This window comes from Vigna angularis, chromosome 6 (assembly GCF_016808095.1).
Source record: "Vigna angularis cultivar LongXiaoDou No.4 chromosome 6, ASM1680809v1, whole genome shotgun sequence".
NCBI classification, from domain to species: Eukaryota; Viridiplantae; Streptophyta; class Magnoliopsida; order Fabales; family Fabaceae; genus Vigna; species Vigna angularis.
The window spans coordinates 36,462,849-36,489,381 of NC_068975.1; the positions used below are offsets into that span (position 1 = coordinate 36,462,849).

General features: G+C 30.5%; 4 protein-coding genes across 4 annotated transcripts; 2 read left to right on the top strand and 2 right to left on the bottom strand.

Moving 5' to 3' along the window:
* Positions 1 to 4,338: 4,338 nt before the first annotated feature.
* Positions 4,339 to 6,506, top strand: LOC108341711 (L-type lectin-domain containing receptor kinase IX.1). Its single transcript, XM_017579357.2, has one exon. The coding sequence runs from the start codon at positions 4,382 to 4,384 to the stop codon at positions 6,437 to 6,439; it is 2,058 nt and encodes a 685-aa protein (XP_017434846.1). The 5' UTR covers positions 4,339 to 4,381; the 3' UTR covers positions 6,440 to 6,506.
* Positions 6,507 to 9,287: 2,781 nt separating this feature from the next.
* On the top strand, positions 9,288 to 10,699 carry LOC108341825 (probable myosin-binding protein 5). The gene has a single exon (XM_017579477.2). It carries the CDS (start codon positions 9,554 to 9,556, stop codon positions 10,526 to 10,528), a length of 975 nt encoding a protein of 324 aa, XP_017434966.1. The 5' UTR covers positions 9,288 to 9,553; the 3' UTR covers positions 10,529 to 10,699.
* A 1,858-nt stretch (positions 10,700 to 12,557) lies between these two features.
* On the bottom strand, positions 12,558 to 15,034 carry LOC108342433 (pentatricopeptide repeat-containing protein At4g31070, mitochondrial). Its single transcript, XM_017580209.2, has 2 exons — positions 13,061 to 15,034; positions 12,558 to 12,934 (listed from the first exon to the last, which is right to left on the bottom strand). Exon 1 carries the CDS (start codon positions 14,990 to 14,992, stop codon positions 13,136 to 13,138), a length of 1,857 nt encoding a protein of 618 aa, XP_017435698.1. The 5' UTR covers positions 14,993 to 15,034; the 3' UTR covers positions 12,558 to 12,934; positions 13,061 to 13,135.
* Positions 15,035 to 17,068: 2,034 nt separating this feature from the next.
* Positions 17,069 to 18,795, bottom strand: LOC108341871 (anthocyanidin 3-O-glucosyltransferase 7). The gene has a single exon (XM_017579534.2). The coding sequence runs from the start codon at positions 18,654 to 18,656 to the stop codon at positions 17,289 to 17,291; it is 1,368 nt and encodes a 455-aa protein (XP_017435023.1). The 5' UTR covers positions 18,657 to 18,795; the 3' UTR covers positions 17,069 to 17,288.
* Between the last annotated feature and the right edge of the window lie 7,738 nt (positions 18,796 to 26,533).

The following is a 26,533-nucleotide window of genomic DNA, read 5'->3' on the forward strand; positions in this document are numbered from 1 at the left end:
TAATATGAATTTCTGAAAAAAAAATTGTAGGACTGAAACTAAAGTTTTTAGAGCGGCCAAAAACATATTTTTTTCTCAACTTGAAAAAAAAATCAAATATAATCTAAATGTTCTCTTCGTCCCCACTTCTTCATCTTCTCCAAACAACAATTTTTGGCTCACGATCAACTACATACATCGCAAGCTTCCATCTATCAGCAATGAACCTCACTGCATCTCTTTTGTCCTTTATCATAGGAGAGAAAATATGGATTTTTTGACCTTGTGTATTTCCCATGTTCTTGCCAAGAACCAAAACCTTGCATCTCTCCTCAATAGATAAAACCCATTTAGGATCACGTCTCAACATGTCAGAAAACAATTCAAAAGCAACAGGATTGTCACCAAAATGGAGAGAATCCAGATTTGGAGCAATTATCTCAAATGCATCTGCAAGTACCCGTTTACGTTCTAACTTAGCACAGTCATCATTATACATCAGTTTTCTTTGTCCAAGAGAAACTTTCTTGCCATTTGCAGCAACAGGTTGAAGCAACACAGACAACTTTTGGATAATGGAAGCTTCGTGTACAACATCGACATTATAATTAGCAGAGCTTCTGAAAAGGGATTTAGGGTTCAATAAAACTGAATTTGGGATTCAATTTGGAAGATGAGCGAAGTTGCAATTTAGGGTTTCTGGTGCGAAGAGATTTAGGGCTTTCTGTGTTTCAGGTTTTGCAGGTTGCGAGGAAGTGTTTCGCGATAAAGGAGATGAAGCGAGGAATTTTGTTTCGCGGTGATGCTCATGGTAACGCTGTGATTTTGGAGCTTTTGCGCTACAAGTTTCGAGATTTCACGGTGGCTCTAACGAAACTCGCGATGGCTTCTTCTTACGGTGGTGTGAGGGTTTGCGTTGGTGGGGGGGACGAGCATCACTGGCACTACGAAGGAGGTGATGGAAAAAACAATCAGACAGGTTCACAAGCACATTACTCTGACATCAGCATGTCACGTTTCAAAAAAGTACACATCAACCTCCCACTTGTACAAAAACTTAACCCCGTTAACTAAATTTAACGGTAGGGGCTCAATTGACTCAAATTAGCACTTTTGAGGATTCAATTGGGGATTCTAATAAGTCGGGGATCAAACTGGGAAAAACCCACATAAATAGGGACAACTAAAGGGTTTTAACCATTTATCTATTCAAGACGTTAATATTGTAAATGGACAAGTGATACAAAAATTATTAAAGTTAAAAACTTATTTGTTCGCCCTTTTATACATGCTTTTTTATTACGCTTGGATTGTATGATACTTTTTTATTTTGAATTTTCTTTAGAGTTTAAGATCATTTTAGTGTGACGTTTATTTAAATTTGAATTAAAAAAATTGTAATTTTTTATAATATAAAAAAACTTATAATTAAATAAGTGAGTAAGTGAATTTGTTTAACCCATCAACCCATGGTAGGTCGGGCTGGGTTTAAATTTTTTCAGCTTGCTAATAAATGAATCGGTTTGACTTTGCTCACTAAGTGATCAATCCTTGGTGGACTGGACCAGGTCGAGTCGGATTACCTATTTTGACAACGAGTGTTGTTCCCTCCACCACCACAGCATGCTTCCCGCACCTCCTCAAATTCTTTTATTTCCAAAACTATCCTTAGGTTAAAAGTTAAAACTTTTTTACTTTTACCACGAATTTTTTCCCAAACCCTAATTTTACCTTATTCATATTTCCCGAACGCAGCAGCTACACCCCACCCCCATGTCAACTCAATCTTCTTTTACCTACTTGTATCCGCGATAGATATGGATTTTCATCATTCAAATTTAAAAGATTAATTAACTAAAATTCAATAATAAGTATTAGGTATAATCGAATACGTGATAATTTTATACTTCATCAATAAAAGATAATTAAAAATTCATATCTGACGTGGATACAAGTAGGTAGAAGAAGATTGAGTTGACATGGAAGTGGGGTGTAGCTGCTGCGTTTATGGAATATGAATAAGGTAAAATTAGAGTTTGAGAAATAAATTAAAAATTCATGATAAAAGTAAAAAAGTTATAACCTTTAACATAAGCATAGTTTTGGAAATAAAAAAATTTGAGGAGGTGCAGGGAGCTTGTCATGGTGATGGAGGGAGCAACACTCTTTTTGACAACTTAAAGATAAATTTTCATTTGAAGAAATACCTTTGTATATCACCTATTACAATATAAGAAATATCTTTCTATATCACCTACTACGAAAATATATTTTATTACTTATTTTATTTTGTTGATAAATATTTTAAAGGCTAACTTTTTAAATAGAATTTTGTTGATTCTATCTAAAAGTTAATTATAAACTTAAAAATATTTATTATTATTTTTTTGTCAGTCTCTAATTTTATTTTTAACAAACACACAACCAACATCATCAACCTTAAAACTAGTTCTATTTAAAATAAAATTATCATTAGAAAATAAGTTTTCTAAGACTATATTAAAAGTCATTCTACCTCGTAAAAAATTTATATTTTTCAAGAAAATAATTCAAAAGATTTTTAACATGTTTTTAAAAGAGCATTTTATAATAATTTTAACACTCTTGTAATTAAAGGTTATTTTGTAATAGTAAATCTTATTAAAGGTATTATGAAATTAGCTTTTTAAATATTGGAGAGCGTATTTCAGACTTTGTAATGGTCCAATTTGATTAATATGCATTTCGTTTACACGTTATTATATAAACTCATTTTTTAACCAATGTTTCATACCACATTTTTAATTAAAATTTGTCACCTTCATTGCTATAAGGATAGCTTCTCTTTGATTGAAAAAAAGAAGAATTTTCTTATTGGATTTTAGCATTTGTCGTATCTTACAATAGGGAAAGAAATAAATTTGTGATATAATGAAAACTAAAATATATAAAGGGAGCGTGTAACTGGTATCAAACGTATTATATTTAACACGTAAATCAAACTTTTTTCTGAAATAATATATATTCCAAGAAAAGTTTATCAAACTAAATTCATTTCTATTTTATTTTCTAAAGTATACGTTTTTATTGTTCTTGGTGGTAATTCAGTTTTCTATAATCAAATTTTGATATTCATTTGTCCATTCCAGGGTGGAAAAGCAAGTCAATCAAAATCTTCAGCCTAAGAATGAATAAATAAATGTCAGAATTCTATTTTCCCGTTATCTAATTCTGACCATCAAAAGTAAAAAAAAAGGTCTACTTAATAAATACGATACAGCTAAATTTAGTTGGTAATTTTTTTATGATATATATTATTTCAGAAAAAAAATCACGTAAATCTTATTTATAAAATTGTACATTAATATTTATTATTCTTCACATAAATTTTTTTAAAAGACATTCATGACATCATTTTTATGTATCAAAAAACAGCAATTTTCTTAAAAAAGGTTGGAGTTGTTTTTTTATTCTTAAAGGGGATTAATGAACCTTCCTCCTATTACTTCCCCTGACGTAGTGCTATAATTGCCTCTCTTTCATTATTGATTATTGTCTTTTTCAGCCTCTCACCTTCTCCTTTTCCACGAAATTTCATTTTTAGATAAAAAAAAAAAAAGTATATGTGTGAGTTTGGTCAAGAAGTAGCATTCATGTTGAGAAATGTGATGCAACCTTTATTTATCTAATAGCAAAATGTTAATATGCTACATTATGTTTCATAAAATAAAACAAGCTACCCAAAGGTGGTGTTATTAAAAAAAGAAGAAAAAGTCTCAAAGGGCATAAATTTGTATTGCTTAAAAAAATTTAAATTAAAAACAAAAGATACTAAGTTGACCTTAGTTTCTTTTAATTTTTTTCTATTATTAAATAATAAAAAAATTCTATTTTTTAATTGAATATTTAGCATTTAATCTTATTAATTAGAAATTTTGATATTTATTTTATTTTGCAACTTCTTTGTTTGTCTTCATTTTTTTTATAATTTTCATGTCATCCCCTGCATTTAATCTTCATTTTTTTATAATTTATGATAATTTAATTGAAAAGTATAAATTTAGAATAAAAATTATAAAAATATCTAAAATAAAAGGAGTTAAAACTTAATAAATAAAGACAATTTGATAACCGGAAATTGTATGATCAGCAGGCCTAGCGGTTTGGACTTACATGGTATGAGTATGGGTCCTGTGAGTGTGACTTGGTCAATTTGATTTTGATCAGAACAATTTAACTCCAATTAACCTGTTTTTCTACATTGCAAGGTTCATTATGGCATAACTACAAGACAGTAATACAAATCCAAAAATCATTAAAAACAACGAATAAAATCATTGTCAAAGTTACATTAATAAGAAAATCAAAGTATCATATGATTAGTATAGCCAAGAAAGGTTTCTAAATCAACTCTTTCACAGAGATGGCTCCTGGCCATGTTGGTCTCCGTGCAACAAACCATCTATTCTGTGTAATGATGTTCTTATTTCTTATGATCAGTTTTGCAAACCCACTTTCATTTCGTCACCAGGGATTTGAGTATAATGATATCAAGATTGAAGGAGATGCTATTTTGTCAGAATCAGAAATCCAACTCACTAAAACCACCAGGTATCAGAGCAATGCTTACAGTGTTGGGAGAGTCACTAGTTTTGAAAGATTGCACCTTTGGGACAACATCACAGGAAAACTGACCGATTTCACTACCCAATTTTCCTTTGTCATTTTCTCAAACGAGACTAGTTTTGGAGATGGCTTGGCTTTTTTCTTAGCAGATCCAGGGCTTCCTCTTTCGAATCAAATACAACAAGGTGGTGGTCTTGGTCTTCTGGATGGTAACCAGTTATTGAATTCAGCTAAGCATCCCTTTGTAGCTGTGGAGTTTGACACATTCCAAAATTCATGGGACCCACCTGGCACTCATGTAGGTATAAATTTCAACTCCATGAAATCTAACAAAACTGTTCCATGGTCCCTTGATATTAGGCAAATGAAAGCTTGTTATTGTGTGATTGAGTACAATGCAACTACTCACATTTTGAATGTTTCTTTCTCTGGAAACAATCTCAATGACAAGCCAATAAAAAGATATATCTCATGCAATGTTGACCTGAGATATTACCTACCAGAGTGGGTTATATTTGGTTTCTCAGCTGCTACAGGAGTTATGTTTGAGTTGAACACAGTGCTGTCATGGTCATTCCATTCAACTTTACAAAGTAATCAGAATCTGTCAAATAAGATACCTCCAATTGCAGTCTCACCAAGCCCAAATCCTAGTCCTTCACCGTTTTCCACTGACACTATTAGCCCTAAACAAGAGGGAAACAAAGGTTTATTGATGGGACTAGAAGTTGGGGTAGGCATAGCTGCAACTTTCCTTATTGTTGGGTTGGTTTGTGTTTTAATGTGGAAGAGGAGGGCTAGAGGAAAAAGAGAAGATTCAATTCTTGATCTGAGCATGGATGATGAATTCCAAAAGGGCATTGGACCCAAAAGATTTTGCTATAAAGAATTGGCAAGTGCAACAAGAAACTTTGCAGAGTCACAAAAGATTGGACAAGGTGGTTTTGGGGGTGTGTATAAAGGCTATTTGAAAGAATTGAACACCAACGTTGCTATAAAGAGGATATCAAGAGAATCTAGACAAGGAGCAAAGGAATATGCAAGTGAAGTTAAGATCATCAGCAGACTAAGGCACAGGAATTTAGTGCAATTAATTGGTTGGTGCCACATGAAGAAAGATCTCCTTCTTATATATGAGTTCATGCAAAATGGTAGCTTAGATTCCCACCTATATAGTGGAAAAAGCATCTTGACATGGCAGATGAGGTACAACATTTCCATGGACTTGGCTCTGGCAGTGTTGTACCTTCATGAAGAATGGGAGCAGTGTGTGCTTCACAGGGACATTAAATCCAGCAACATTATGTTGGATTCAAATTTCAATGCTAAGCTTGGGGATTTTGGCTTAGCCAGGCTTGTTGATCATGAGAAAGGATCCCAAACTACAATTCTAGCAGGGACAAGAGGCTACATAGCCCCTGAATACTTCACTACAGGGAAGGCTAGGAAGGAATCGGATATATACAGTCTTGGGATTGTTTTACTGGAGTTAGCCACTGGAAGAAAACCAGTTGATCTCAATGCCATGGAAGGCCAAATAACCATATTTGAGTGGGCTTGGGAGCTCCACCAATTGGGAAAATTACTTGAAGTGGTAGACAAAAAGCTTGGAGGAGCATTTGATGAGGAACAGATGAAACGTTTAGTGATTGTTGGCCTTTGGTGTGCCAATCCAGATCATACATCCAGACCATCAGTAAGACAATTGATTCAAGTGCTTAAGTTTGAAGCTCATTTGCCAGTTCTCCAACAAAAGTTATCTGAGCCTTATTATCATTCTCCAACTATGAGTACAATATTTGCTTCAATCTCTTCTCCCCTCTCTGGCTACATGGTAGAACCAAATACAATGTAAGTTGTAACCAATAGAGGAATTTGATGCACATAAAGTTATTGGAATGGTAATGTTTCTTGAGTTTGGTACTGACATCTCTCAATTCTAGTACATCATAGGATACAGCTATAGAGAGTTAAATATCTTTTAAACTCTTTGCATTTTGTGCATGCACACTTGTTTTCTTGTGATTACGTAGAACTGTAAATTTGTGTTGCAGAAACATAGAAATGAAATAAATAACTGTGATTACGTACCAGTTACTTGAAGTCTTTTTCTTGTCGTTTTGGACTGACATCCATAGCCAGATGAAAGAATTTGGATGGAGAAAACATTGGTTTCATAATGAAACTTAAGCTTAATCATATCAGATATTATAATCACTCTCAACTAAAAATTTTAAAATAATCGATTTTAGAATTTTATTTTTAGAAAATGTTTCACTTTCTTATTTCTATTCAGAGATTTATTCGTTTAGATTAATTTAGAACTGAATTAGATGCACTGCTCTGAAAACAGGATGAGATCCACATTTTGTTGGTTTGTTTGAAAGGCAAGTGTTCAAAGTTAACATCATTATCCTCTTCACCAAATGTTCATGTCAATAGATATCAGTCTTGAATTGCTTCAAATCTTTAACGTGTTTTTTTCTCAAACACATTGCTTGCACTGAACCTTAAAAGTTGTTTAACTTGTCACAAAACATATATCTTTAAAAAATGCGAGCATTTAATAATTGATATTTCTTGATATGGTGGTCATGTGCATATTCCAATTTCCAGGAGCTGTAGATGGAGTTTTTGGGTTTATGAAGTATGTAACATTTTTTAAACATCATTGATAGGATCTAACCTAGAAAGAATTCATATTCTGGTGCATTGCACTGAATCTTTTGTAACTTAACCATTCCTTTGATCACACTGTCCACAAATAAAGTAACACATTTCTATGAATGATCTTTCCTATGGGTATCCTCAATGAGGCATCACAATTGATAAATAAGGAATGGAAAATTAACCACTAATTCTCATAAATTAAAAAATACATTTTCTCATGTTGAATATATATTTTTTAATTTAAATAGTTTTCCTTTTATCTTTATTTTTTTTTCACAGCTTTATATGGTGATTTTTTTGATTTTTTTAATATAATTTTAACGTGTTTCTTTTAATAATAAATAAATTTGTTCAATTTTTAATTTTTAATTTGAAATTTTTGTTACTCACATTGACAACTTATTTACTTATTTCATTTTGAAATATTATAATGAGTAAAATATTATAAAAAGATTAAAATTAAAGTTTAAAAATAAAAGGTTAAATACTTCGTATGAATAAAATTGAATGATTTAATTATTATCTCTTTAAAATATCATAAAAGTTATATAATCATTGAATTATAATCAATTTTATAAAAATGAGTTAAAATAAAAGCATTACCTTTTTTTATAATAATATAAAATAATAAAACTATGATTATTAAAATTCTGCTAAATCATTATCACGTCATTTAAAATATAAAAAAAAATATAAGTATAATTTTTCTATAAATGAACTATTCATTCCTTATATATATATATATATATATATATATATATATATATATATATATATATATATATATATATATATATATAAAGTTCTTTATTTTTTAATATTTTCAAACTTTAATTTTTAATTTTCATAATTTGTAAGTTTTAGTTATCATGTACTTTTAAAGAATATAATATAAATGCGTGTCACTTTATAAAAAAAGACATATGGTCATAAAGAAGATAATATAAATATGGTTTTGTTAAGAACACAAGGATTGTTGATGTATATTTTAAAATTAGAATGAAAAGTACAACTTATTCTTATTTTTATTAAAGTACCACATTTTTTACCATATTAAATACATTGTCATATCAAATATTTCAATAAAGTAAGATTTTATATGTATTTTAATTAATAGAAAACCATAAGTATTAATTACAAATTGTAGAGCACACTGATTTACTATCAGATTTCTTTAAAAGAAAATATATTATCAGATGTGTTGCATAAGTATTGATGTCTTATAGAAAATTTGAAGATAAATATTAATTATCCACTTGTTGAGTAGAATAATATAAAGATATTTCTACTTTTTCTTTTTACATATTTTATTTTATAAAAAAGGGAAGTTATGTTATCATATTAAGAATGAATAATTATTAATTATATTAAAGACTAACATCAAACGTGTTCCAACTGTTAAAAAAATTTAGATTATATTAATTTATTTTTAAAATGTGTGAGCTAAAATGTTTTAAAATTTTAAATAATAAAGAATTGCAATTTTGCGTTAATATTGACTGATTAATAATATATTTAAAATTACAAACGTTGGTAGTTAATTGTTTCTCTACAGAAAAAAAAAACTAAGATAAACAGTAAGAATTCACTTAGTGAGTAACAATTTGATTTTGTTTTACATATATCAATTCATAAAAAAAAACAAAGGAAAGTTATTTTCCCATAAAAAAATATAAATTAATATCATACCAAGTAAATTAATTTATTAACAACATTGATGCATACTTATTCCATCTTTACATAAAAATCTAAATAAAAATCCGATACTCAAATCTAACTAATAATCTGTCATATCACTGGTATATATTAGGAGTATTAATTATTAATTATTAGCAACGGTCGAATTATTTATCTGTGTGATTAAAATATATTATTACTTAATTACATGGTTTTGTAACTGTAAAGAGACAGAGATGAGAGCGAAAGAAACGGTGAAAATGAAATTAAAAAAGTGAATTAAGAAATATGGAAAAATGGATGTCTGAAATGGTCACACATCTATTTGTTCGGTTCTCGGTCAGATCCATAATCTGAGATTTTATTGTTCATGTTGTTGTTCCTACATACATAACTACATTACTCAATCTCTCTCTGCGCTTACAAGAGTGATGACACTTCTCTTTCTATCCTTGTAACGCCAAACCAACGCCATCATCATCGATTCTCTTATAAGACTCTCTTTCACCCATTCTTGTAAGCCAATCACACCACCCTCTCGCTCTCGCTCTCGCTCTCGCTGCGATTGGATTGGGTGTGGTGTCAAAATCGGTTAGGCTCACCCAACCCAACCCAGACGCAGATGCAGACTCTGGGTTTCTTGTTGGCTCCTGTTCTTGGATTTTACCACAGGTTCCTCCGATTTTTTATCCGCTTCATTCTCCTCATGTTCATGGATATCCCTTCAACCTTCAACTTCCTCACCCAACTCACTGAACTCGGTTGCGGTTTTCTCCTCCTAGGTTACGTTTCGCGCATCTTCAACATCCTCGGTCTCCTTTTGATCTTCCTCTCCTGTCTCCGCTTTCTCCGGTCTCCGATCGGAAAACCGCTCAGAGACGATACTCTCAAGGAGGAAACAGAATATAATAATAGTAATAATAATAACAGCAATAGCAGTAGTGGTAGTGGTTCCAGGGAGGAGAATTTGGAGGACGAGGTGTTCGACGTAATGTCGTTGAGGAGGATGGTGAAGTCGGAGCGGCAACGGTTCAATGCGGCGTGTGCGGAGATTGAGAAGGAGAGAGGGGCAGCGGCCTCCGCGGCCGAGGAGGCGATGGCGATGATACTGCGGCTGCAGAGCGAGAAGAGTGCGGTGGAGATTCAGGCGACGCAGTTTCGGAGGATGGTGGAGCAGAAACAGGAGTACGATCTTGAAGTGATTGAGTCGCTACAGTGGACGGTGGAGCAGGTGGAGTCACAGAAGAATCTTCTCGAACGGCAGTTAGGGGTTTTGAGGGAGAGGCTCAGAGACTTCCTCAATGATCACGAGATTCAGCAGCGGCTTCAGGAACAGGAATGGGAACATGAACAGGACCGGGAACGGGAACAAGAAAATGAACAGGAACAAGAACTGGAACATGAACAAGTGCATGAACAAGACGCAGCCAGTGATGTCGATCTCGATCTCGATCTTCCCGTTGTTAACGAAGATATTGATCGTGATGAGGATGCCGACAGTGGTAGCGGGTTCTTGAATTTCTCTGTTGAATATAATGATTTTGATGCGGCCTCGTCGCAAAATCACTCTCCCTCACAAACACCCCTGCACTTGTAAGTTCACATGATGCACATGGACATGGTTGTTCAATGAAAACAAAAGTGCCTTTTTTGCCTTTCAAATGTAAATTTTCTTTTATATATTTCTTTGCTGTTTGTTTTATCCACTTGTTTCATTGACAGTGTTGGTGAAATAGCTACACAGGAATATAGGTTCAAAGTTGGCTCAGGTTTGCTGTATTCATTGTGTGCGTGAGAGTGAATTTCATGATGCACATTTTACATTGCACAAGTATCTGTCCCGTGACCGGGTTCTAAATTGGTTTTGTTGCATTCATTCCTTTACCTTCTGGGTTGTTGCTTTTGTATCTGGTTTGTTGGAAAATATTTGTCAAAAACCTCACTATAGAAAAACATAGGAGTTGCTAGTTTTCATTGAAATGAGTGCTAGAGTTAGCTATATCTCATGAATGAGGAAGAAAACAACCCAGTCAAGTGGGTCCTGTAGATTCGTTGAATCATATGGGCCAGTGCTAGTGTCAAGTGGTGTTTGTCAGGTAATGTCACATGCGGATATAGGAACGACTCTTTTGAGAGTGACCTTTCTTCTCTACTTTATCACTAAAAATATTCTACTCAGGCTTGTACTGCTCTCTGCCTAAAGTGTTCTACTTTTTAGTTCTTTACGTCTTTAGGAGATTATTCATAACCATAAGTTAATTTCTGAGTGTTGGATTTAGTTGCATGGAATTTTTTTTATAAACTACTGCAGGAAGTTCATCTCAATTCCAAAACTCCTTTAGGGTCCAAGATGCATGCCTAGCTAACCATGTCTTACAGGCATTTCAATCTTCAGGTATTGAGATTTGAAGAAGATATTAAACATTAATTGTAAGACACAGAAATAAAAGTTGTTGTAGAATGAGTTATAGTTTTTTTGGGGAAAGATATTAGACCCAGAAGAAGCAAACCCAAACTTTCATATTTTACTAGAATTGATAAAATAAAAATATTTCGTAACCCTTTCGTCCTAGTTAACAAGAGACTTGAACATTTCTGAAAAGTTTCAAGGTCAGTCCTGCATTCTTTACGTGAGTTCCGAAATCAAAAAGAAAAAGAAATAATATAAGTTCAATTGAAAAGTTAGTGAAAATGTGAATTTTGAATCATAATAATAAAAAATATATATAATTTTTTAATATATTGTCTAGTATTGTGATTTTGTATAATTTAATAAAATGCAATCATATTGACGATACAAAACATTTGAAGACATGCCGTTACGTTGTATATCGAGTAACTCGATATATCTTTTTATATTTATAGTATGCTGTAGAAAGGTTAAAAAACCATAGATTTCTTCTATACAAATTGGTAACAATGTAATTGTAATCGCTCCCTCAAAACAACTTTTGGACCAAGCTCTCGTCTTTTTTATTGATGTATTTTTCTTAAAGCCTTCTTTTAAGTTGAAAAAACACGTTTCTATTAGTTTAAAGAAATATGCGAGTGTAAAAAAAGTTAAAAGAAATATGTCAAATAGAGGGAAAAAAAAGGCTATTGTCAGTAAGGAAAACAGAAGGTGGGGGCATTAATTCTTGATTATGGACTTCAAATCTGGTCTCGTATATGAGCTTAAATGATGAAATTCGTGAAACTGACTCCTTTAATTAAATGTAATAAAAAAGTTAATCCTTGGAACTTAAATAACTAATAAAATGATTAATTAAAAGTCCTTAAATGCAAACAAAGAAGTTACCTATTCAGCTCCTTTAATTAAATGTAATAAAAAAGTTAATCCTTGGAACTTAAATAACTAATGAAATGATTAATTAAAAGTCCTTAAATGTAAACAAAGAAGTTACCTAATTCAGTTAAAGTGAAAGTTGATTCTTTCTTTTTAGTTTTCAAGAATTATAACGTTACAATGACTCATTTCTAATTTATTTAATTCTTAAACTTAACCCAATAGTCTTGTTGTGATCCACAAGAGAACTATATGAAATTTTAATCAAATCTTACATTTTTATATAAATTATTATCAAAGACGTTACCATCTATTTTTCATTTTTGTTTACCTCCTTCATAACCCATATTAACTTTTATATCAAGTTCATCATTTAAAATTTAAATACTTATCATGCAAAAATTAATTTAAGATATATTAACAAATTTCTGAATTGTAATTTTAGTTCAATCAAATATAATAGTTTCATAAGTACCATGAAATTAATTTTCACATCAACATTCACTTTAGTTGAATTGATTACACTATCGTGTTACTATGTGAGCATAGACATTAACCTTAATATATCTTTTCTAATGACAAAACAAAATTTAGTAAAGTTTTTAATATTTAGGGACTTATCTCGATTTCTTCAGGAAGAGATTCTTCGCCCAGAGTTCTTCTGTGTATGGAGATTGTTACTGAAGCCTTTGTTTTTGTATTAAATAAATTGCGAATCTGTCATAAAAATATTAAATTTAATACATCTTATGCCCAAATTCAACAAGTATACCTGAAAGACTTGTTAGCACGTATGATTTTGCACAAAAAATAAAGATGACATTTGCTAAGAAATAGACTAACCAGTGCACAATGTATTGGTATCCATAATCATAATTTTCTTTTCCACTCTTGTATAAAGCTGTGCATTCTGCTATGCTAGATACTCTCATCTCCAGCCTCAATGTGGCTGAACCCGTAGCATTTAATCAACCTTTGTAGTTTCATGGCTTTCCTCATTTGTTCTGTATCAAGCCAATGACCATGTTCTGCATAGATCATATTCAGCAATGTGTAATTACCAGCGTTATTTGGTTCTGATCTTATAAGATGTGGAGCTAGCATTTCTGCTATGTCCAGTCTGCCGTGAAGCTTACAAGCCGATACTAGAGAGCTCCATACTCTTGCACTTGGTTTCATGGGCATTGTTCTCAGTATTTCCAAAGCATCTTCAAGGTTGCCTGACCTTCCAAGAATATCAACTAGACATGCATAATGCTCAATGGTTAACGGAATTTTACAATCTTCATTTACTTGTTTGAATATCTGTTGTCCCTCAGCTACAAGGCCAGCATGATTGCAAGCAGATAAAACTGCAAGCAAGGTGATTGCATCAGGTTTCACGCCTCTCTCTTTCATTTCGTTAAAAAGATGTAAAGCTTGTTTACCACATCCGTGAATGCCATAGGCATTGATCAAACTACTCCACGTAATAGAATCTCTGTTCCACATTTCTAGGAATATCTTACGGGAACCATCCAGACAACCACACTTGGCATACATGTTTATAAGTGCATTTCCCACAGAGATGTTAAAACTAAATCCACATTTAAAGACGTGGCCGTGTACTCCACAACCATACTTTAGTGAAGGAATATTTGTGCAGGCAGAGATCACTTCCAACAAGGTTACATAGTTTGGTTCAGTTTCCTCACTTCTCATCTTATTAAAAAGCTCCAATGCTTTGTAGCTATCTCCTCTTCGAGAATAACTCCCAATGATCGAACTCCATAACACCACATCTCTACAACCAGACCCTTCAAAAATTAACTCGGCAAGATGCAGTGATTCTCCACAATTACAATACATATTTATAAGTGCTGATGAGAAAGTAGGACACGATTCAAACCCACGACGAAATGCATAACCGTGAATCTCCCTCCCATGCTTAAAAAAGCCTGGCTCGGCACAAGCTGGTAACAGAGAAATTGATGTCACTCTGTTTGGGTAAACTCCCTCAGCCTGCATTGCTCGAAAGCATGCAAAAGCCTGTTCATAATCTTGGTTAGCAATGCATCCAGATATCATGGCAGTCCATGAAACCTCATTTTTCACCTCCATTCCATCAAACAAACGCAAAGCCATCATATAATCATCACACCGAAAATAAAAATCCACAAAAGCTGTTGACAGAAACACTGACTGTCCTATCCTCTCATCTACAACAACAAGAGCATGAATCTGTCTCCCTATCCTCCTTGAACCAATTTTCCTCCCACACATGGATACCACACTAGCTAGCAACTCAGGCTTAGGAACAAGACCATGAAAGTACACATCTTTCAACAATTCCAAAGCTTCTTCGAAACACCCATTTTGCAGATAACAATTAATCAAGGAGTTCCAGGTGATGGAGTCTCTGTGAGAGATTGTGTCAAACACTTGGCGCGCTGATTCAGCATCTGAAAACTTGGCATACATGGTGATGATAGAATTGGACACAACTACTTCAGAGTGAGAGCCTGTCTTGAGAGCCAAGCAATGAAGCTGTGTACCAAAAGCATGACATTGAGCAGAGGAGCTTGCCTTGATGACTGAAGGAAGAACAAAGGGAATGGAAGGGTGGGCAGAGAGATGGAGTTGAGTGAAAAGTTGAAGTATACGATGATGCAGACCCTTTGAAAGAAATGCTTTGATCTGGTTAGAAGGGGAAGAACATGTGGGGCCCACACTGGTGAAAAGGCGTCGGGTTAAGAAGGACATGCAGGGCAGAGATACTCCAAATTCACACTGCATGCCCTCTTCATTCAACGCTTCACTCTTCTCTACAAATTGATATCTTTATCATCTTTCTCAAAGTTTCTCAATAGATCAATAACAAAACAATCAAATGATTAAATATTTTTTTAAAAACTATACTAAATTAATTTTAATGTATGAATTAAATTTTAAGTAATTTTAGATCAATGTAAAAAGTCATAGCTACAATAACATGTAAAAAAAAACTTTCAAATTGAAATGTGAATTTTGAAATAAAGCTATGACTTTAAATTTTATTAAATGATTATAGTTGAAATAAGTTATACTTTAGCATAGTTTTTTTTCTTTTTTCTAATAGCATATCTCATAATTAAATATCTTTATTTTTTTTTTCGTGTTTTGAGATTATTATGTTGTTTACTAAGTTTTTTTTATTATATTTTAAAAAAGACAAAAGAAAGTATCACGACCTAAAGTGTAATAGTTAAGGACTACGTTTGTTGCAATGGTCTAATTCTCTACAAATATCAACCAAATTAAGGTTTTATTATTAGGATTCCCTAAATTCTGATGTCCTGTTATTCAAAATAAAGAGTTGTAAATCATCACTTTCATTATTAAATATTTTTAATAAAGTATTTCAAATATAAAGAACATTGGATAATTTTGTTGAGTGTGATGAGCATCTCATTAATTGTGATTAGATGTCATAATTGATTAATTTTTCGTAGAATGTTACCTACGACCTGCGGATTGAACACCACTGATAAAATTTGTTTTTTTTATCACATATCCAATTGAAAACTGTAAAAATTCATAAAAATAAATCCAAAACTCTAATATCAAATTAAAAAATATAATTATGATTTCATTCATTTAATTTAATTTTTTGATACAAATCATTTATATTTTAACTAATAAAATATATTCATCTCATTATTGCACTTACTTGCCTATCAGACTTCTTGAATACAATCTCGTTACAGCTGTCAGTCGTATAGTCTTGTATATATATACACTCTGCTTCCTTCCATTCCCATAACAAAACATAGTAACATAATTCAGTTTCTCTCCACAAGCTAATCTCTCTTTCTCTTCTCACACCCCTTCTTTGAGAAGCTTACCTATACAAATTTTCTCATATCGTGTCAACAGGTTGAACTTGGTATCAAAAGGCATCGATATACAACATTTCGTTGTTTTTCCAAAGATTCCTCATCGGTTCTTGAGTGAAATCAATCGAAAAGCAGGAAAAGTGAATCCAGAATACGTAGTATGGGAACAAGAAGATTAATTACTTAGTCTTGGCTAACCTTTTTGAATTTGTGAGTTCCTTACAATGTTTTGTTTATCTAATGCCCTGCAATAATAAACAGGATTTCAGATGTCAAGAATTCCTTTTTCTTGGTTTTTCTCCCTCTCATAAAGTGTCTTTCTCCATGTTGTTCAACTCTAAAGATCTTGTTTTCTTTGTATAGCTCTTAAAGTAATGTTTGGCGTAGAAATTGACAGGGGAATGTTTGGAATAGCACTTCTCTTTCCAAGGCCTCATAGAAAACAAACAAAAAGAATAAAACATATAGGAAATCATGAAACATTTATTCTTCCCGTAGCATTTGATTTGGTGGGTAACAAACAGTTTAAATACGTATAATTTTTGTGTATAACTCTTATGATGCCTTGAAAAGTGACTCTTTATTCATTCTTGCTCCTTGGTTTAGACTTGAACTAAATTTGAGTATATCAACCATTGCAGGAGGAGATTTTCGGACCAGTTCTTTTTCTTATGGAGGTGCATTTATTTGATGATAATTAGCATCCTCTAATTTGGTATTATTTTCTGTCATTATGTGGTCTTGTGGAAGGCTCATCTGCCTTGGATTTTTCGTTTTGGCTCAATATAATATAGTTTTTCATTTTCTTAACTTCAGAGACCAACAGAGGCCATAGACATTACCAATGATAACAGGTACTTGTTAATAACTACCCCCATTTCATTTTGCATTTAACTTCAATTTATCTCTTACTCTGACTTGTGTGTTTTTAATTCCCATTTTTCGTACATTCTATTAATTTTCTTAAGAAAATGAAAAATAACTGTAGAAAAAGGCAAAAAGAAATAAGATTCATAGCTGAAATTAAAGTTTTCCGTCTCAATTGACTGGTGTCTTCCAACTTTTGCCACTTTTTATTTCTGGTCAACTACTCCCATCAATGAAAGATGAGACATTGATCTTATTATTCACCCTCAACAAGAGAAAACAAGTAAAAAAGAAAATTACAATCACTTGCATGGTCAAAAACTGTATTCTGACAGCAGCGATGCCATGAACTAAGATCTAGAAACCACTTCCACCAAAGTGTTGAAATCTTGTGCTGCTTTACCTTCTGCTCCAGCTGCATCTAGCACTGTTCTTTTCACTTTGACAGCATTTTTCTTCATGAGATTCCCCTCTTCCTCCACCAGAATCAGCCTCAAGCATTTCAGCAACCCATCTTTTGTGAAAACCCCACCTTCCACTCTCACACCAATCTCCCAAACATCCTCAACCATCCTCCCAGTTAACCCATGGTCCCCAAAGAAAGGCCTGCATATCATAGGCACTCCATTCGACATGCTCTCAAACACCGAGTTACAACCGCAGTGAGTCACAAACACTCCCACAGAACCATGTCCCAAAACCTGAGTCTGAGGAGCCCAACTCACAACTTTCCCACGTTCACTTGTCCTCTCAAGAAACCCACTTGGCAGAACACCCTTCAGATGCTCCTTCAGAGACCACAAAAAGGGAAAACCACTTGCTTCCAACGCTTCCGCCACCGCCACAATCTCATGTGGAGGCGGTGTCACCACCGTCCCAAAGCTAACATACGCCACCGACCCACCCTTCTGCTTGTCCAACCATGACAAGCACCCAGTTTCGTCTGTGTCTGATGGAGGCAAGGGCGGCAGAGGCAGTGATAGAGTGAGAAAACCAACGTAAAGATAATACTTAAACTTTGACCTCATGTCGTTAACCAACAAGGGTGGATCTAGTTCCTCAAAAAAATTCACAACCACTGCCTCAGCTTGCGGTAACACACTTCCCAATGATGCTAGTGTCTTCGAAAACAGTGTCTCCTCCTCACCGACACCTTGGATCACATCTTCTGGCAAGTCTTCAACTCGCATCTTAGACAATCCAGGAAGAAAATCCAAAGGGGTGTCTCCTGCTGCAGAGTTACACGTGTGGCGTATCAAATCAGTGTAAAAATGTGCGGAGAGTGAGCATGACAAAGGAGGCCAAACTGGAACCCATGGAACGTTCAAACGCTGAGCCACAGTGAGAGAAGGTGCGACAAAAGCATCAGAGATTACACAAGTAACTCTCTCTTTTGTGTGAGCCACTGCCATGTCTATTCCCTTTTGCAAGTTCTGAGGACAAGCCTGAAGAAAAAGGTTGACTCTTTCAACTGGGTGGCCACCTGGAACATGACCCTCTGGAACTCCATCGCTTATACTGTAGAATTTGATGGTGTCTGGGATGTGGGGCTTTGAGATCAGAAGAGGTTTGTTGGAATGTTCAGTGCCTATGAATGAGAATTGCAAGTTGGGAGCTGCATTAGCCAGCTTCAGCACCAGGTTTAACAGAGGAGTAGGGTGGCTTCCAAATGGGAAAGAAAACACTGCAACATGTTTCTTCTCTTCTGAATTTCCCATGATTTGCTGTTCTTTGATCTGAGAAAAATGACAGCAATGGAGTTTAGTAGTTCTGTCAACACTTAAATATATATTCTTGATTCCACCAACAATTCCTTCACCGTGGAACTAGAAAGTGGAGGGAAAGTGTCTACTTGTCCACTTTCCGTTCATTCATTTTTTTTTCTATTTTTTATGTAGACAGATAGTTATTTGTAAAAAAACGAAAAATAAAATAATAAATTTAGATTAAGAGTTAAAATTTATTAAATTAAATATCAAAATATCATGTAGTTTCATATAAAAATGGTAAAATTAATCAACTGTGATCATCTACCCTGTTTTTTTTTTCTTTAGAGTTCCTTCCATGCAAGTTATAGTTGGGAGTTATAAATTCCTTAGCACCACGTGAACAAAATGTCACTTTCTGGTAACAACTTATTTTTTTCTAAGGATTTTTAATAGAAGACAGTGATAATAAAAGCTGAAATGAACTTTTTTTTCTTACTTTAGAATAACTCTATACTTATAAACTCTTTCAAATATAGTAAAGCTACCCCCATGAAGCACCACTACTGTGAAAAGCTCTTAAACTTGAACAAATAATATATGTTAATTGATGTGTAGTATATAAAAGTAATTGAAGAGAATATAAAGGAATCAGAGTATATGAACAGCTTATAATTAATTTCTGTAATAAAAATATCTCAAAATCTTATGCTTTAAATAAAATTCAAAATTATAAAATAAAATAATATATTTGTGATTCAAATATTCTCTTTAAATTAAAAGTTGGAGAATTATGAAACGTTAACAACCATTTTTAACAATTTTTATAAAAAGTTACGTGTTATTATTTTATTAGTGAACAAATATAATCTATTTGTGAAAAAGTTATAAAAGAAAGTAGTTAAAAGAACATTTTTCAAAATTGCAGCGGCTCTGCGATGTGTAATAAAGCTCTTGGGTGTGTAATAAATCTGTCTAGTTGTACTAAAGTTAATGCATTTAGTGGTTGTTGTTGGGCCTTCAAATTTACTATTGGATGTTCCTCTTTTAAGATAATTTGTTTAAAAAATTGTGATGTATCTAAAATAATATCAGGAAAACAATTTCTATAAAATATTAATAAATAATAAATAAACCTTGTATGAAAAACAATTTATATTTAAGTTAGTTAATAAAAATACCTTATAATTTCTCTAAAAGTTAGTTATTAATTTTTTAGTTAAATATATTTTTGTTCTCTTAATTTTTCATGAAAATTGGAATTACTCTCTCTTCAAAACTTTGGACTAATTTAGTCCTTCATCTTTATAACAGTGTGAATTTAGTCATTTTAATCAAATTTTGTTAAGTTTATTTGAGGTTTCAAATGTGTTTCTCAATTGATATAGAAGAAAAAATGTGTTAAACAATATAAATAACTTAAATGTTATCATGAAATATGCTTGAAACATCAATTAAATTTAACAAAACGTTATAAGAACTAAATCCACATATTTAAAGTTGAGATATTAAATTGGGTGAGTCAAAGTTTTAAAGAGAGACTAATTTCAATTTTCACTGAAAGTTAAAGAATCAAAAGACGTATTTAACCCTTAATTTTTCACAAATTAATTTAAATTTAAAAAAAGTATTTTTGTAGTATTTTTTATCACTTATATAAGTTTAGCAAAGAAAATTACCTCGTCACTTCCGATTATTAATTAGTTAATAGAGTAAATTGCTTCTTCTAACAGGAATGTGTTGTTTTAACATTTGTACAACAATGTTGTTTAACATTGAAAAAAAAACTAAATTATATAATTTAAAATAAAATATTTAAATTCTAAATTTTTTTTATAAATTGTACAATGACGAGGTTTCCTCTAGTGAAATAAAAGCATGACATGGTTCACTTACCGACGTGGTAGGTTTGATGTAAGGGGCTTTCTCCTGGAATATCAAATTATTTTTCCTGTATCTCTCTCATCTTAAACAGGTCCTTTTAAATAAATAAATATATATATATATATATATATTATTAAATTAATTAGTAAATAGGTAGGTAAGCAGTAATTGTTTTGTACTAAATGTAATCATTGTAGAATATATTATATTTACTGATTTTGACACTCAAATAATTTTCAGAAAGAATTTCTACGACATTTTTCTTCTTCTTCAAATTTAACTTTTTTTTTCTTTCAACAACTTTTGTGTGTTTTTCTTCTTTTATTTTAGCTTATCTTCATTAGTTTGAAATAAAGATGTACGTATTGTTCTTCTTTACTTATATATATATATATATATATATATATATATATATATATATATATATATATATATATATATATATATATATATAAATTTTTTTTATAAGTATGTAAAAGTATTTACTAAATTTTGAAAGTAGTAGAAAACATTTAGTAATCATCTAATTTCAAAACTTGATTGAAAAAAATATCATTTAGAAATGCATTAAATCTTGAAATCTAGTTCAGAAATTCATTAAATTTTAAAATTTGATTAAGGATTAATTGTATTTTGAAATATAATTTATGAACTCATTATAATCAAGATTTTATCATATTTCAAAATTTGGTTAAAGATATTATTAAATTTTAAGATTTGATTAAGTATTCTCACATTGAAATTTGGTTAAATATCTTTTCATGTTTTGAAAATATGTATTGCTTTTTTTTTGTTTTTCTTTATTTATTTTTCATATTTTGTTTATTGTGTTTTTTGTAATTTATTATATTTATTTTGCTTTATTTTGTTTTAAGAATGTACTGATCTCATTTTTTTTATTATTGTTGAATAGATATTATATGTTGTAGGTAATTAAAGTATTCACATATAAAATGGGAGATTTTCCTTTAAATTTCATGGAATCATATAAGTAAATTCTAGTTTCATTTCAGTTTTTTCTTTTAAAATAAATGAAATGTTTGAAAAAATGTATACAACTTATCTTGTTTTTCTCACACATTATGATTTTGCTTTATTCTTGTCATTATAAGATTTGATAAAGTTAATGGTTAACTTGTAAGAAAAACATATGTATTGTTAGAACGTGAAAGTGGTGAAAAGTACAAAAAATACAAATCTGATTTCAACCTAGTACATCCAGCACTAAATAATGTGATTGCGTTTTTAAATTAACGTTTTTCTTATAAACTATCATTAAGAGATTAAAGAAATAAATTATAACAAGTGATGATGTTAAAACACGATAAATACATTCATCATTGGAGTGGTTGTATAGACAAATCTAAAATGATAAATGACCTTTTTGGACATATCCTAATGCAATAAAATTGTTGTATGCATTTAATATTTTTTTTTAATAGATAACACCTACAAAACCAACAAATATCAGTTGTCATCACTTGACATAGTTGGGATCCAATAAACAAGATTAACTTTCTCCATTGCATTTGTATTTTATAAGTGAACAAAAAATAATTTCACCTAATCTCTAGAAAGGCTAAAACGATTGATTATAACATTTAAGGGTGATCTACAAGTCATTGTTGAATGTCACTGTCATAGTTTTTTCTTAATGTTATCATCTCCTATAACACTTTCACATTCAAAAAATATGTGTACGACAAGTGCAAAATGTTAGTCAATTATGTTGAGACATGAGATGTTGTCATTGAAGCATGGAAAAATATCATGAATTGTGAACATGAGTCAACTTTGAGTTATTGTGTTAATCTCCTTCGTCATATTTGTAATTCATAGCCTTTATTTTTTCAATATGTTAATGATTCTTGGATAATTCCATATAAAAAATACTTTGTAAAAACATGGATAGAGTAATACATTTAAAAAACACAACATTAAACAAATATGTTTACATATTATTTTATTTAGTTTTTTTAAGATGTTTTATGATACTGTTCTTGTCATTTCTACAATAAAAAATTCAAACAAAAATTAAAAACAAATACCCCTAAATACTAACTAAAATCAAAGAGAATATATAAACAAAACAACAACACACAAAATAATATATATATATATATATATATATATATATATATATATATATATATATATATATATATATATATATATATAACACTAACAAAACCATAAGCTATTAAAAAAAAGTACACACCTTTCTTAATTAAAAAACTTTTTAATCGAAATTTGATTCTTTTCTTAACCAGATTTTAATTATCTTACTTTTTTTTAACTGTATTTTCAAATCTGATACTTTCTCCAAATTTAGAACATTCCTTACACCAAATTTCAAAATCTCATACCCTATTTAACTGAATTTCAAAATTTAATTCTTTGTCTAATACGATTTCAAAATCCAATACCTAAATTTGATTTTTGTTCCCCGATTAGCTACGAATTTTGACATCCAATTCAAATATCACATAAATTTTTTATCAAAATATTATCCCGAAATAAATAATAAAAAGATTAAATAAAAATGAACTTAATTGGTTACTTACGGTGAACTTGCCTTGGAAAGGAAAATGAAAGAGAATGTTAGAATGGGGGTGAAGTAGGGAAAAATTAGAAATTCAGAAAGAAAACTCCTTTATGTAATTATTTTCCTGGGCCTAGCTCTTCAGTTCATGATCCGGTATGCACTTAATTTATCAATCTTTGAAACCTACTTCCATTTTAATGTTTGGGAATTAGTTACATTTTTTTATTTTGATTTTTATTTTAGAACTCAAAATTTATATTTTTTTAAAATAATTTCATAAATATTGTTTTGATATTTTTCTGTTAATAATATTTTCTATTAATCAAAAGTAAATTCGACACATTTAAAAATATTTTAAAGTGTTTTTTTCAAGCATTCTAATTTTAAAATAATTCCTTTTTATTGTTAAAAAATGATGTTATTACAAATTTATTGAATTAAATAACATGCGTTTAATTTGAAAATTATAATTTTAATAAAGTTTAAAATTTATATTTTACTTATTGCTTTCTTATTCTCGAAATCTCCTTATATAATAATGAATTGATAGTCTTATGATACTGATGATAAGCACCAGGCTTCCCAAAGTAGATTATATTGTCAATGGTAATGTTTTTTAATTTGATGGTATTGTTCAACTGTTCAATATGATCCGAAATGACATGATATCTTGTAATTTTTTGTTTTATAAAAATTTATGTATTTTTAAAAGTACGGTAGCTTATTTAATTGTGATTTTTCATACGTTATGATAGTGAGTTACATGAAAGCAGATAATCATATAGGTGAAATTATTCAAAAAGGAGAGATTGAAACTTATTGAATACATATATATATATATATATATATATATATATATATATATATATATATATATATATATATATATATATATATATATATATAGGCTTATAATTTTTTAAAATTATAGCCACAACTAATACCTTAGGCTAAATAAAAAAATGTAAAATACAATATCAAGGATTTAGTATTGATATTTTCTTCCGACGACTCAAGTCTATTCTTCGTCTTGGTCAATTTTCATATATACAAATGTAGTTGGTTGGACAAAAGATAAAGACAACTTAAGTTATTATATATTTTTTTCCTCCATTCGTATTTTTCTATAATATTATCAAGATTCGGTCGTGAAAACAAATTTGGATTATATTAAGGAATAGTATACACTTCATCATTCACTCGTCTTCAACTTTAATTATTCTATTAATATTTTAAACTTTATGGAATATAGTGTTGAATCTGGGCGTATTTTGGGCTCAATGGCCCAACTCGAGTATTGATATAGTTGAAGTTACATTACGTCAATCGATTTAAGTTTAATGCTTCGAAGAATTCTTACGAAAATGTTGACAAATGTCTATATCAATTGAGAATTTAATTAACCAAAATGATTATGTGTGATTATACGTATACCATTCAAAAACGATAGTTACATCACCTAGCAACATCATCAAGCATAATTAAAATTCGCAAATGTTAAACTTTGTATATTGTATAAATTAAAGCATAAGAAAATTCATGAATGTCATTGTAATGCATTTAAATATGATTTTTTTCCCAAATGTATAATAATGTTTTGGATATGAAATATGACCTATCTTTCATATTTCACCGATAAATTATTTAATATAGTTATGATGTGATAGTTTATGATTGACTGGTGAACATCAAATTTATTAATAGATAAATACTGGATGTTATAAGAAATATAATTAAACCTTTTATAAATGAATAGAATTTAAAATCACGTGCTAAGAAGTTATAATCAGCATCAAAATGGTGTTATAATAATAACCATGCTTTATATTATTTTCTAAATACGTTAATTACTGCCTCCTTTTTTGTACACAAGAAAAATAAAGTCGATTCGTATTAATGACAAAGTTAAGTATGTTCATTTATTTTACTGATATCTTGGTAACTTTCCAAAGATATCGTTCTCATAAAATAAATAAAAATACATATAATTGCGATAACGTAAGAAAAAGTATGTAAAATGTGTTTATATTTAATAAACAATATGTTTTTTTTTTATAAATGAAAGTAAAATTAGTTTTATCTTAGACTTGATGTCATCTGCTAATGTAATGCTCATGATAAAATTAACAATATATGTGACACATTATGTTAGATTTAATGAAAAAAAAAATTAAGAACGAATATAAAAAGAAAAAAAAAAGCATTTATATTTTACTTGAAGAAAAAGTTGATGAGACCAAGAATCCATTATCACAAGACAGAGAGACAGAATAGAAAAGTCAAATTAAACAATGACATTGTTCCCTTCACACTATTTTCTTTTCCTTATATTAAAATTTCCTTACTCTCATTTTCCGTAATGTTTTAGTGTGTAAAATAAATAAAAAAAAGACGAATATGGGCCACTGAAAAAAGAGAGAAGAGAATATTGTTAATGGAATTTTGTTACCCACACACTTTATTGACACCCTCTTCACGTCAAATATGTGATAACAAAAGCCACGCAAAAACACCTTTTGGAAGCTTCAAAAAAACGCGCACCCAAACAGTTACTTGCATTTCCACGCGTAAATGGCAAAATTATTAATATATACGTAAATAATAATTGATAATCATAAATTATTATTATTATAAATAATGATATAATGAATATTTTTAATATTCACTTATAAACAATATAAATATTATATTATTTATATTCGTGATTATTCATTATTCAAACAAGAAGTTAAAATTAAATTTTAATTTAAATTTAATTTAATTTATAATTATATTTATATTTTTTTGAAAAATTTATAAAATATTGTTTTTGATATTCATATATATTTAGAAATATCTACAAATTTCAAAATATTAATAAGTATTTTTCAAATAAATATTTGATAAATAACAGATAATACAAATTAAATTACAAATAAATACTATTTATGTATGACCCAAGTCACTGTGAATAACCTACCTCACACGCATAGCCACGCTGTCTCACTAATTTACGACCACTCTATTTAAACTTAGGAAAAATGGTCACGTACTAGGATATACAAACTGTTCCTTTACTCTTCCAGATTTCATATACATTCACAAAAACTCTGTTTAAGAGTTAACAACTGATAATAATACTAATTTGCTTTTAAAAATAATGAACTGAGTTAATAAAATAATAGTAAAATAAAATTGAAGAATAATTTTTACGACAGAAAAAAAAAACTAAAAGCTTAGGTATTGTGTTATGAATTGGAATTAACTGTAATGATAGTTGAGAGTTGCAAAAGATAGAAAGAGGAAGGAGAAATTATTTGTTTACAACGAAAAAGGAGAAGATAAAACATGTATGATGTCATAATTAGAAGATTAAAGATAGGGGTGACGTGTAAAGGGCATTTTGGTAATAAAAGGTGAGAAGGTGGACAATTTGGGGAGGAGAAGCCTTTAAAAAGGAGGCCAGAGTGGGAAAGGTAGT

Bases quoted from the DNA above. Each gene is read 5' to 3' on its own strand.
- LOC108342433 (XM_017580209.2), bottom strand. From the start codon at position 14,992: ATGCAGTGTGAATTTGGAGTATCTCTGCCCTGCATGTCCTTCTTAACC.
- LOC108341825 (XM_017579477.2), top strand. From the start codon at position 9,554: ATGCAGACTCTGGGTTTCTTGTTGGCTCCTGTTCTTGGATTTTACCAC.
- LOC108341871 (XM_017579534.2), bottom strand. From the start codon at position 18,656: ATGGGAAATTCAGAAGAGAAGAAACATGTTGCAGTGTTTTCTTTCCCA.
- LOC108341711 (XM_017579357.2), top strand. From the start codon at position 4,382: ATGGCTCCTGGCCATGTTGGTCTCCGTGCAACAAACCATCTATTCTGT.